The 13,611-nt window shown below is 52.3% G+C and overlaps 1 protein-coding gene across 1 annotated transcript; it reads left to right on the top strand.

Moving 5' to 3' along the window:
* Nucleotides 1-274: 274 nt before the first annotated feature.
* Nucleotides 275-8,527, top strand: DMP1 (dentin matrix acidic phosphoprotein 1). The gene is given in 10 exon segments (XM_065633953.1): nt 275-329; nt 894-988; nt 2,980-3,087; nt 4,591-4,871; nt 4,873-5,213; nt 5,216-5,239; nt 6,165-6,238; nt 6,351-6,398; nt 6,836-7,081; nt 7,241-8,527. Coding segments are annotated over 10 exon segments (2,559 nt in total).
* The last annotated feature ends 5,084 nt before the right edge of the window (nt 8,528-13,611 follow it).

Here is a 13,611-nt window from a genome sequence, read left to right as displayed (position 1 = left end):
CCTCTCTGGGCAGCCTGTTCCAGGGCTCTCGCACCCTCAAAGGAAAGAACTTTCTCCTCATGTTTAGATGGAACCTCCGATGCTTCAGTCTATGCCTGTTGCCCCTCATCCTGTTGTTGGACATCACTGAAAAGAGTCTGGTCCCATCCTCTTACACCCACGAGGTGGGTGGGAAGGACAAGATCACGCTGGTCACTCTCCTTCAGTGGTGTCACTGGGACTTTGAGCATCTGCAATGCATTTCAGCCTGAAATAGGTACCCGATATAGGGCAAATGGTCGGTGCCTTCAACATGTTTGTTTTCTCGAACTGTAAATGGAAACTGCATGGTAGATACCTAAGGGTGGGTTAATGATCCTGTCCCCATCCTGTCAGGGGATAAGGAGAGAGGGCTGTTGGTCTTGTGCAGGGGTCTGGTTTTTGGGGACCCCTGTGTGGGTCTGTCATTTGGGGCTCCAGGACTCAGACTCCGATGACTTATTTTGGTGAGGGTTTTGTGTTGTGGTTTGTTTGTTTGTTTGTTTGTTTTTCCCAGTGAGGAGAAATAGCAAATTTTAAAGGCTGAGCTTAAGCCAAACTTGTGCACACCTTCGTGCTGTGAAAAAAAACAATGCTAACATCCATCAGCAGTATATCACAGTATATCTTTGAGGTTTGCTGCCAGGAAGATTTGAAATATCAACGCTGTTCTTCAAAAATCTAAAATGTTATCATTAGCTACTGCATTATGTGTCATATTACTGCTATTTAATGCAGATAATATTTACTCAGACTTCAGGGAACAAGCACAAGCCCTTTGCTCAGCTCCCTTGCGGGTGCAGAGGAGACAAAATCCAGGCTGCTTCTCTGCCCTTCGCCCGCAGCCTCTGATCACGGTCTGTCTCCCCGCAAAGCAGGGAGCGACATGGAGACCTGCTGGTTTGTAAGGTTGAGCATCGTTGTTTCAGAGGAGGAGTATGGGAACAAATCTCTCAGCATTGGACACTGGGTAATTCCTGGTGCTAACGTGGCACATACTGGTGAAATTAATATTTAGGAGACACACTTTTTTCCTGCCTGTTCCCCATTGCAAATGCAGCGCTGCAGTTTAGCACCTCTCACCAGTATGTGCTTGGCAAAGGGATTTGGATCCAAGAATGAGGCAGGAGCAGGCATTGAGTGTTTGGAAAAGGGCCGAGGACATGTGCCTTGAGTCCTGCTCTCGTTCTGGTCTCTCCTGCTCTAGTCCTTTCATGGGTCCTTCTTCTTTTGATGCTGCTGCCAAAACCCTTAGGTATATTCAGAAGTGCACAAGAAATGTAAATATTATGTAACTACCTTACCCTGAAAAAAAAAAGAGAGCACCATGAGGTGGTTGGTTTAAAAAATAAAATAAAATTAAATTTAAAAAAAAAAAAAACCACAACAAACCAAAATCCAAAAAACCCGGATAAAACACTTTAATTTCTTGAGTTTTTAATGCTAAGATATCTCAGTTGTAGGAGGAGAGCAGCTGCCGTGTGCCTCCACCACCAGCTTGCTCTCTGCAGTGCCAACTTGGTTTTGGCATTTCTAACCTCTCCTGCTGTCTGCGCTCATATCTTTTCTCTGTTCTTGTGAATACCACGCAGTCCAACTTGTCTAACAGAAAAGTGATATTCCTGCATCTTTTTACTAGCACTACCAGTTGTCTTGTCTCTGACTCAGCCATCTGAGGGCGCCAGCTTTAGCCTGACCAGGTGTCTCTGTGTCCCCATATCCCTTACCCGCTGCTTCCCATCCCAGCCATTGCTGGGGACTGAGCATCTCCAGAGAGGATGTTCTTTCTAATGGGACTTGGGGAAACACGGTGGCATTTAAAATGCCAGTCAGAGAGCTGCTTCCACCACCCTCAGTCCATTTTTCTCACCTCTGATGTAACAACAGTAATCCTAAATATTATTGCTTTTTTTTTTTTTCTTTAAAGGCTCGTTATGAGGTTACAATGTGTTGGCTGGGGTTTCCTTTCCATGCAAAATGGAGGCAGAGCTACCTGGGCAGGCTGATGCTGGGGGATGCTCTCTGGAAGAGATCTGGGGGAAAGATCTTGGTCTTTTGACCCATGGCTAGCAGAGGTTGCGGGGGATCGGGGTCCGGTCAGAGTCCTGGCAGTGGGTGCTGTTGATTGTGCTGGTGCCACCAGTGTTTTGGAGCTGTCCAAGGGGATGGAGGTGACCTCTGGGATGAGTGGCCGGCAGGCCAGCAAGTGACCTGTGTTGTAAAAAGGCCAGGTACACAGAGTTTGGTGTTTGTCCCTTTCTCACACTGCGGCACTTGGACTTATGGCAGCACCAGGTCTTTGGGGGCTGAGTTAAATGCAGGTTTGATGTTTAAAAAAAAAAAAAAAAGAGAAAGAAAAAAAATATGATGGCAATTGTTGGAGGTGCCTAAAAAAGGTTGGCAACATGAACTCATATCTAACTGGGGACAGGGGTATAATTTTGTCGCATGTCAAGAGGAAAATACATCCCACGGTATCTGTGACAGTGGCCAGGTAGGGAAGAAGAGGGAAAACATCTGCCAAGGATGCATGTGTGACTGGGAGCCAGCAGCTCAGTGGTGCCCATCTCGAGGGTGAGGGGCTGCGGGGAGGGCGGTGGGGCCAGCGCTGCACCAGGGCATCCCTGCATGGAGGGAAGGAGGAAGGAGAAAAAAGATGCTCATCACACTCAGCACCAGTGTGGTCCTTGCACAGTCCTCATGGTACCCTAGCTGATAACGATGCGGGGAAAAGGCAGGAGATTCTGGAGAGTGCCATTAAGCAGAGTGACGTGTCTGGTTTCACAAGAGGCTCTGTTGAGCCATGGTGGTGTCACATCACAGGGGATGCTGTTATCTGAGGGTGATATATCCTAGGCAAATTCAGGTAAGCTGCCGGCTCAATCCTGACCCTGCTCAAGTTTCCTTAAGTCACTTATTCTGCAGCGCCAGCGTCTCCTGTGAATCTCTGTAAGCCTGCAGCTGTGTCCCCTGGGTTGTGCCCGCACCTCTGGCAAACTCGAGTCGCTGCACCAAGGGGCCATTGCAGGGGACAGCGGCATCCCAGGGTTTTACAGCAGGCCAGGCCAGGTGAGACGTGTTTCGTGGGCTTCTTCTGGGCCCCTCAGTTCAAGAAGGACAGGGAACTGCTGGAGAGAGTCCAGCGCAGGGCCACAAAGATGATGAAGGGAGTGGAGCATCTGCCTTATGAGGAAAGGCTGAGGGAGCTGGGTGTCTTTAGCTTGGAGAAGAGGAGACTGAGGGGTGACCTCATCAATGTTTATAAATATATAAAGGGTGGGTGTCACGAGGATGGAGCCAGGCTCTTCTCGGTGACAACCAACAGTAAGACAAGGGGTAATGGGTTCAAGCTGGAACACAAGAGGTTCCACTTAAATGTGAGAAGAAACTTCTTCTCAGTGAGGGTGACAGAACACTGGAACAGGCTGCCCAGGGAGGTTGTGGATTCTCCTTCTCTGGAGACATTCAAAACCCGCCTGGACGCCTTCCTGTGTAACCTCACCTAAGTGTTCCTGCTCTGGCAGGGGGATTGGACTAGATGATCTTTTGAGGTCCCTTCCAATCCCTAACATTGTGTGATTCTGTGATTCTGTGATTCTCCTGCCACAGCGGCCCACCCGTCCCCATCTGAAGGCTTCTTTCTTCTACCCAGGGCAGCAGAAACACCTCCTCCCAGCCAGCAAGGACGTGCCAACACTCCTCGCAGAGCATGAATGCCATCATTTACACTTCACCCCCAATAAAACACCCATATGCACTCTACTCCTGGCCCCCTCTCCCCATGGCTATGCCCATCATCTGCGGCTTGGCCATGGAGAGAAACCAGCTTCGAGAGCAGGGAACGTGTTGCCCTCTTCAAAGCAGCCTATTTGCATGTGGGGCATGTTTTTATTAGGAGAGAGGGGGTGTTGCACGCACAGAGAATTTAGCAGCGGCCAAATCTAGGTGAGGAAATCGACTTTCTTCCGCCCAGGCTGGGGCAGGGCGAGGGGCGGGAGGCAGGGGCCACATCGGGTGTATGGCCAGTCCTGTCCCAAACCCCCCGGGCAGAGTGGTGCAGGTGTGGCGTGTCAGGGTCTCTGCATGTGTGCGGACGTGGAGGTTTGCAAACCCCTTCTTGTATTACCTGTGAGTGAGGAGAGGTTATCTGCACTGCCAGCATACCGTGTTGTTTGGAGCAGATAATCTATGCTACACCTAGAAGCCCTGTGGTATATGCGGTGCATCTATGTGTATTCATATATATAATTTTATATATGTGCCCATGTGTATTTATGCCCGTACACATGCGTTGTTGCCCCTGTTTTCCAGAGCAGAGTTTTTGTCCCCTGGCCAGCAGCTGGAAGAAGCTCTGGGGGTGCTGTTGTCCCTCTGAGCAGGGGGTGTGGGCCGTGGTATCAATCTTCCCTATGCACCTACATTCAGTATTTCCTTTCTCCCTTGCATCAGTGCCCATGTGCATAGGTGGGCATGAAAATAGGTACGTCAATCATAGAATCTTTGAATTATGGAATAGCTTGGGTTGGAAGGGACCTTCAAAGCTCATCTAGTTCAACCCCCTGCCATGAGCAGGGACATCTTTACCCAGATCAGGTGCTCAGAGCCCCGTCCAGCCTGGCCTGGGATGTCTCCAGGGATGGCGCATCTCTCACCTCTCCTTGCAGAACGGCGCTTTGTGCTTCTGCCCCGAAGCACAGGGGAAGGCTGAGTCTTGGCAGGGGAATGATCCCATGTGGGTTTCAGCACCCTGCCCAATGGCACGGGGCAAATGCCACCCCAAGTGCACACGTTAGGTGGATGCCGTCCCCGGGACAGGGTCCAGTGCTCAGCACGGGCGATGCCGTAGTTGTTTGTGTGTGTGTCACGGTGGGAAGTGTGTGAGAAGGGAATAAATTTAGCAGTCAAAACACAGGGCCAGCACAGTCAGTCATTAGCTGCCAGCCCGCCTCGTCATCCTAAAACCACAAGAAGCTTTTTTAGGGCCGGCGTCCCGGCGGAGGCCAGAGGAAGTGTGGGAGGCCGGTTCCCGGTGACACCTCCGCGTGGGGCAGCGCTGCCCGCTGGTGCCATTGGCTGCCCCCGGCCCGGGGCCGGGGCCGGCCAGCGGTTAAATGCCCACACGGCCACGCCGGGACACACAGCCTGGGACATCCCACTGCAGGCAGCCGGCTCGCCCCATCCCCAGCACTGGAGGAGACGGTGGTTTGTACAACGCCTCAAGGTAAAGGTTTTGGTTACTTTGGGTTGCTTTGGTATTGCCTTGAGTGAAAACGGCAATATTTGGGGAGAGGGGTTGTAAATTTGGGGACACACTTTTTAGCAGGGCCTGTTGCAAAAGGACAAGGGGTGATGGTTTTAAACTAAAGGAGGGGAGATTCAGGCTAGACATAAGGAAGAAATTTTTTACACTGAGGGTGGTGAGAGCCTGGCCCAGGTTTCCCAGAGAGGTGGTGGATGCTCCATCCCTGGAGACATCCCAGGCCAGGCTGGACAGGGCTCTGAGCAACCTGATCTGGTTGAAAATGTCCCTGCTCATGGCAGGGGGTTGGACTGGATGAGCTTTGAAGGTCCCTTCCAACTCAAACTATTCTATGATTCTATGATTCTCTGATCAACGGCATTGCTCTTGCTTTCTGCAGCAGCTACTGCTGCAGTTGTCAGAGGGTTGCTGCTTCTGAGGGAGTTTTCCCTAGGATGCCAGACTGACCCAGAGGCCACCAGGGATGTGGCTTTCTGCAGGGTTATCTTACCGGGGTGCTCTGCTTCTGGGGACCATGCCAGGTGGGAGACACAGCTCTGCAGCCAGTGGTCTCAAAGTGCTGCTCATCCGTGGTACCGGCTCCCATTTTGGCCACCAAGCTCGGTTGGGCGGTGGATGTCATCGTTGTGGGAACAGGAAATTTGGAAGAGCTTTCCCACTCTTTAATGATGCTCAGACAAAAAGTCTGTAAGAACAAGGCCAGGTATTTCAAACCCCAAACTAAAGGGAAGTCTCTGCATAGGAGATGCCAGGAGGTGGCATGAGGACAAATCCTTGGCTTGTTTGATGACAGTGTCAGGCTGGGCGCCATGTGCCGGGATGGCGAGACCGTGTCAGTCGGAAGGGCTTTGTGGGGCATGTGCAAATACTTTGCTCCCCTTTGCAGCCGCAAGGACCACAACCAACATGAGAGCTGCGTTCTTGGTGCTGTTCCTCTGGGTCGTAGCCCATGCTTACCCTGTAAGTAGCCCCTGCACAGGTACCCAAACCCCAAGCCCTGGCAGTTTTGCCCCACCTGAGGTACATGGCTTAACTGCTGGTCACTGATCAGATGTCTCCTGGATGTGCTTAGGTGCCCAGCCAGGATCCCACCCGCCCCCGACGTGGTGCCCAGCAGGAGGTAAGGTGGGAGGTGCTCCTGAAAAAGGGAGTTTCTGTGCTCCAAACCACCATGGTTTGTGCTTTTCTGGGTTGCTTTTTTGTTGGTGGCTGCTTTTTTCTTGCATCAGCAGAAACAGGTGAAGGGCTGAGGTACAAGTAATGAAAAAGGCTTGAGTGCTTGCATGGATTATACGAGCAATATGTTGTCCTGCAGCAATAGCAGTAAACATGCAGTGGCATTTAATTAACCAAAGGAAAAACTTCTTCACTGAAATGGTTGCCAGGCATTGGAACAGGCTGCCCATGGAAATGGTGGGGTCACCATCCCTGGAGGTGTTTAAAAGACACATAGATGAGGCTCTTAGGGACACGGTTTAGTGAGTGTTAAGTTAATGGCTGGACTTGATGATATTGAGAGTCTCTTCCAACTAAAATGTTTCTATGTTTTGCTTCCAGGACACAGCAAATGAAGGTGACATCAATGAGCTGGGCGACCTCCTGGGTGGTGGAGATGGCAGACACCCTCCTGCCCATGCGGAGAGGGGGGACAATGCTCTTGCTGGGGATCTGGCGGGTGGGAATGCCGTGGGCAAGGAACTCGGCAGCCGAGATGAGGGAGATAGAGCTCGGGAGGTTCAGCACATGAATCAGGTGGACCATGAGGACACGAATGCCCGGCAGGGGAACAGCCTTGGTTTTCTGGTGAGTGAGCAGAGAGGGGTGTTTTGGTCTGCCAGGACAATGCACTGAGTCCCAAATCTCCTGTCAATCAAGGCACTGCTTGGCCTGCACGGCGAGCAGTGCCGAAAGTGCCCATGACTTGTGAGCCTTCACAGTTGTCTCCATTTGTCACCTCCTTAGGAGGAGGATGCACGTGATGCTGATGATGGTGGTGATGGAGACCACCCTGGTGCTGGACGCGATGGGCTTCCCCCCCATACTGGTGGGCTCCTGGATGAGGAGGACGACAGCGGGGATGACACCTTTGATGCGAACAGGGAGGAGGAGGAGGGTGGAGAAGGTCCTACTTACGTGGCTGGTGCTGATGGGGCAGGTGAGGATGGCCACGACTTTGGCCGTGGGGACGTCGGGGCTGGCAGAGGGCTTGGTGACAGCAGCAGCAGCAGCAGCAGTGAGAGCATCAGTGCAGACCACCACCAGTACAGGAACTACCGCGGCAGCTGGTACGAGCGGACCTACAGGCAGGGAGGAGGCAGCAGCAGCAGCCAGGAGGAGGAGAGCTATGACTTTGAGGACGAAGCCATGCAGGGTGATGACCCTTCTGTCTTTGATGGCCCTGGTGGCAGCTACAAGGGGCATCGCGCTGGTCCCCGTGCCCTGGGGAGCAGCCGGGAGAGCATCCGGACGGCTGGCTCCCAACGCTGGGAAGAGGGCAATAGCAGGTCCCCGGAGGTGGAGGATACTGAATCAGAAGAAGACAGCCCATCTGTGGAGGACAAGAGTCAGTCGGAAGAGCCCACCAGCAGCCAGTCAGAGGAAAACAGCCCCAGCCGCTCCGAGGAGGAGGAAGGGGACAAGGAGGACAGCCACTCCAGGGAGGGTGAGGGCAGCAAGTCCAGGGATGAAGAGCTGGGGGACTCCCCAGAGGACATTTCCCAGGAGGTGGTCAGCACATCAAGTGAGCGCAGTGACAGCCAGCCCCAGGAAGGGCAGGAGGACCGGGAGTCTGCCGAGGACAGGAGTGTGCCATCCGTACCCGACAGCGAGTCTGGGGAAGACCAGGGCGACCAGAGCAAGTCTGGGGAAGATGATGGTGATCAGAGCCAGTCTCCAGAGGACACCACGGAGGAGTCAGAGGACAGGAATGACTCCAACTCCGATGAGGATGTGCCGAGCACATCAGCTGAGAGCCAGAGCACATCGCCGGAGGATGATGGCAGCCAAGAGGATGATGCGGGTGAGGACAGCAGGTCCACGGAGAGCAACAACAGTGAGTCCCAGGAGGAGGATGATGATGATGATGAAGAGAGCCGCTCCCAGGAGGATGCCACCCGTGAGTCCAGCAGCCGTGGGGATGACAGCTCACTGCAGAGCCTGGAGAGCGGGAGCCGCAAGCGGCGGCCGGGCGCCCTCCGCAACAAACCTGCTGCTGACTATGATGACAACGACTGCCAGGATGGGTACTGATGTGAGCCTCACAGTGTTGTCAGTGCTGGGGGGCACTGGGGTGGGGTGGGGGGAGGAGGGGTTTAATTTATTTGCTCTATGGCCTGGTTGACTTCTTTCTGAGAAGATGCTGTGGACAAAACAGAGGTGTTTCGCCAGGGCTCAACCTGGGCACCCGGCGTGGGGTGTGAAGCAGGAGGTGATGCCGGACGTGGGGAAAAGGCCAAACCGCAGTGAGAAAAGCTGTTTCTGATACCAAACCAGAGAGCAGCTGAGAGTTGTGAGTGCCAAAGGGATGATGCTGCCCGCTTGCCATGAGGGCATGGTGGTGGCTCAGTGCTCCAGGAGCTCTGCCTGGGTGTGCCCAGCAGAAGGGTCCCTGCGCTCACACTTCATATTTACCTACCACTGCCCTAAAAGCATCTGCGCAGACTCCACCAGGAGCTTTCCCTTGGCTCCATGTCCTGTACGTAAGGAAGAAAAGCTACAGCTGGTGTGTGCACGTGCGGTGCGTGGGCTCAGCGGTGTGTGAAGTGCCACTTTGGGATGGGATGTATGTAATATTTTTGTAAGAAATGTACAGAAAACATTATATTGTATTCTTTTTTTTGCATTGATGGCACTCGTATTTCAATGCTGAAATGTACCCTGGTGATTTCCTTACTTACCATTAAAAACATCAGACTCCACAGTGGTGTGGTTTGAAGTGTTGCTGTTTTTTCTCTCCTGGGGGAGACGGCTGCTGTGATTTGGGTCCAGACTGGAGCCAGCGGGAAGCAAAGGGCAGGCTGTCTGCGCAGGACACTGCAGTGTGCTGGGGGTGAAGGGGAAAGCAGAGGCTGAGAGGTGCTCCCACTCCCCTCTCCCCCATTTCCAGGTACCCCAAAGGCCAAGCTCTGCCACCAGGTGACCCAGCAGTGGGGGGAAAAGCTGATTAATGACCTCAATGAACTGCATCTGGGGCTTTGCTATGTTATGGCCACCACCTGCTGCAAGCTAAGGCTGTTCTGCTCTTCCCAAGGCACTGGTAAGGAGGTGCCCCGAGGTGTAGGGGCTCTCCCAGACCACTGGCTCTGGCTGCCTGTGGTGGCCCCAGTGCCAGGTCCCCTGCAGCAGAGACAAAGGTGAGTGAGGGAAAAGGGCTTATCACGTCCAGGTAGTTCTAAGATTACTTAGTGTGCCTATTATTTTTTTTTCTTCTACCAGCAAGCAAGTAAACAACACATTATTTGTTTAAATATCCCATGCAATCTCTTCTTACTTGTTCGTGCGTGTAGAACAAGCTGCATAGTGTGGGTATCGGTGCTGATGGAGGAAGCCGTGGGCTGTTGTGTAGCTGCACGGTTTTGCAGAGCAGAGATGTGGCTCTGCAGGAGCAGCCTCCGAGGAGGCAGTGCAGGTGGGTGCATGCCTTTCAGCTGCCTCGAGTCAGCGCTGGCATTGCTGGGTGTTGCAATACTGAATTAAAGAACCAGTGAAGAAGTGAGAACATTTTTTTTTTTTGCTACTTATAGCAAAACTGCACTTAATTTGTAGACTTCTTCCACTACCACAAAAGCTGAGAGCTGAACAGCTCCTGGTTTTAGTGGAATTCATGTCTGAATTTCCACCACGTGTAAGCTTTTTCTGTTTCTGCATGAGATCAGCTCTGAAACGTGCAGCTTCTCCATGCTGCCACCCTGGGAACAAACTGCTTTCCTGACCCTGCCTCCTCTGCCCCCCACTTCACGGTGGATACCTCTGCTGCGACTTGCCCCTTATTTTTTGGACCCTTTGCGTTAGCTGTATGAGGAGTTGGGGATGCTGTGATGGTGATGATGATGCCTGTCAGGGTTGCAGGTACCAAAATGCTGGTGCACAGCCCCATACCTGGGGTGAAAAATAACAAGCGTGGGTTTTCTTGCAGCCCAGAGGTGCAAAAAGAGCTGGGTGACAAGTGTCGCTTCGGTTAAAAATTGTAGTAATGACGTGTTTGCTAGCTCATCTGTGTGGCAAAGGGCGCTGCTGTGAACTCTCCCATGCCCAGCAAGCGGTGCTGCTGCTCAAGCAACCAGGATGTTTTGGTTGCTGGCTCAGCTGTGGGGCTGGATCACATCCCCCGGGGCCATCAGAGGTGGTGCTTGCATGGGGATGGGGACCAGGAGGTTTTATTTGGGCCCCTCATGGAACACGGGGAGCGTCCCACAGCTCTGTGGTGAGCCCAACCCATGGGCAGGATGGCCAAGACATCGCAAGGACAGGAGGAAATTGCTCTGTGAAATGTTTCTTGTATTGGTTTTGGGTTTTTTTGCAATTTGTGCACAACTCTCTTTCCATTCCTCATCCTCCTGCGAGTGGTGCTGGGGTGATCAGCAGCGCTGCACAGCCGGGGACGGGGCCGCTCGCCTTGGCCCTCCAGCAAAGGGCACGGCAGGTGCTCCTCCTCTTCTTGTTTCATGCATGGAGAGAAAAACTGGGGTGATTTGGTGTTAGTTTGAGCAGGAGGGGCATGTGCCTTGCAAACGGGGCATGCAGCACGTGGGTCCCCTTTTGTGTGCCTTCCCAGGGACGTGCTGCGGCTGCACGTGCTGTGGTTGCACACACGCTCCCGCCAGCAATGCCCGAAATCTGCCTCCTGCTGGCTGGCTGCTCCCCAACGGCCAGGGAGCCGGTGCCAGGGCTGGCTGCCGCCTGCCAGTCCTGCTGGGGTGGCTTCCTATGGGACCGTCCCTCGTGGGCATCGCAGCCGGGAAACTCAGCCCTTGGCTTGAGAAACCTCCCAGGCAGCATGTGTCCATGAAGGTGGGTGGGTGTCTGGGCACACTGGTGGCACTGGGCTGTCCCCATCATAGAACAATTTTGGTTGGAAAAGACCTTTAAGATCGCCAAGTCCAACAGTTAACCTAACTCTGGCACTAAACCATACCCCTGAGAACCTGATCTATGCATCTTTTAAACGCCTCCAGGGATGGTGACTCCACCACTTCCCTGGGCAGCCAGTTCCAATGCCCAACAACCCTTTCTGGGAACAAATTTTCCCCAGTATCCTATGTGAACCTTCCCTGGTGCAACTTAAGGCCATTTCCTCTCATCCTATCACTTGTTACTTGGGAGAAGAGCTCAACACCCTCCATGCTACAACCTCCTTTCAGGTAGTTGTAGACAGCGATAAGGCCTCCCCTCAGCCTCCTTTTCTCCAGGATAAACAGCCCCAGCACTGAATGCTGTTCACCTGTGTACAGATGCCATCAGCAGGGGCTCCATGGCAGATGGTACTCTGCAGGGTGAGGTTTTGAACAGCCAGAGATAGCATGGCCAAAAGATGCTTGCTTTAATGATGTTAAGTAATTTGTAGCTCGTGTCCTTGGTTTTTGTGGCATGTGCGTGTCTGCAGAGAGCACCTGAGGTGAGTGTTCCTGCTCTCTGCTGGCAGGCGGGCTGGAAAAGCAGCTGGGAAGGTTGGCTGCAGGCGCTGCTGCTGCTGCAGGTGTCCCTGCTTCCCATTTCGGGTTGATTGGGCGATGAAATTGTAAAGGTCAGCTTGCCCGCTGGGTTAGGCAAGGATAAAAAAATGCCCACATCAATGTATGCATTTTTCTTGTTCACCCAGATGACAAGTTTTGCATGTTGGGGGGTGGCCTGTGGAGCTGAATGCAGTGATTTACCCATGATTCAGCATTTGGGGTTTAAAGCAGAAATTCTTGGTCGCATTTGGGTTTGTGAAAACACGAGTGTGCATCATCTTAAAATAAAGGTTTCTGCTTGTTTATTTGTTTTTGTCCTTTTGAAGAAGAAGAAGAAGAAAAATATATATTTTTAAAAAGTAGCTGGTGTGGCTGCAGCAGTGGGAGGTAGCAATGCCAAGCCTGACTGCAGTAGCTGATCTTGAGGTGGCCACAGCAGGCAAGCTGTGTTTGTTCAACCCCTGTATTTTCCTGACTTAGGTGGGAGAAACAGAGAAACCCTCATGGCCAGTGGAGCACACTCCCCACCCAGCATCAGCATTTTTGGTGGTGCAGCTGAGTGTCCTGGGGTTCCCATGGCAGGCTGCAGTCAGCTGCAAGGCTTTTCCTTGGCCCTTTTTCAATCTTTAGTAGAATGGGAATATTGGTGGAAGAAAAAATCTGATGAGAATGCCTCTTCTTTGCCCTCCGTGATGGATTTCTGTGATGGGAACTGCTCCTTGCCAAGCACGTGGTGAGGCTGGGAGGATTTGCTTGCGTTTCTCTGCCCTTTTCAGCAGGAGGAAAAAAACTCTGACGGCATCGCTACTGCCGTCAGCCTGAACAAAAGAAAAGTCTCAGCCATGGGAAAACAGCCTCTGACCTCAGTGAAAACCCCAAACATCACAAACCTTTCAAATGCTCTAAGGAAATTTTTCTTCCAGCTTACTTCAATGTCATGCACTTGAATGACAAACTGGCAGAAAAAAACTTTTGTCTCCCTTTGGCTCAGACATGTCCTGGGAGTTTTGTGATGCCCTTGGTGCTGCCCTAAAGATTTGGGCACCATGAGGTGGCACATAACATGCAAGGGTCAGCATCCACCGAGGCTGTCGTTACCTGCGCCGCACCCCTAACTTGCTATGGAGATATACAAGCTGCAGAGCAAGCAAGTGATCTGCAGTTCAAGTTTTATTGTTTTCATCCCCTGAAATACAAAGCTGCAAAGGGCTGCTCTTTTATTTTAGCAGTAGGTATCGGGTTTCTATAAGCAGGAGCTGGACCTGCAGCCGGGGAGCAGAGGTCTCCCATCCCAGACCTGCTGCTGTTTCACCTGTAGAGAAAAACGTAGGTTCCTTACAGCATGACAGCTTTCCAAGCCTTCTTTTTCAAAAACAAAATGAGTGCCTGATTGTTAAGGTACTTATTGCAACAGATATGCACGTGTCTGTGTATATATGGTTATATATACGTGTGTTGTGCAGCTCATGTGTGTACACAATAACAACTGGTGCAAGCTCAGCACTTTCGATGTTGTGCGCTGTGCTTCTGCTGTAAATGGCAGCTTTTTAAGCCCAAACACAGGGTTTGTGCAGGTCTGAGCAGGGTGTGCACTGACGGGGAGGTGGGAAGCCTGCACAGCATGTCTCCATGCCATCCAGATGTCTGTCTGTCCAGAGACAC

This window comes from Caloenas nicobarica, chromosome 4, assembly GCF_036013445.1.
Source record: "Caloenas nicobarica isolate bCalNic1 chromosome 4, bCalNic1.hap1, whole genome shotgun sequence".
Taxonomy (NCBI): Eukaryota; Metazoa; Chordata; class Aves; order Columbiformes; family Columbidae; genus Caloenas; species Caloenas nicobarica.
Note: the sequence above shows the minus strand (reverse complement) of the source record. Positions and strands in the feature narration are given on the sequence as shown.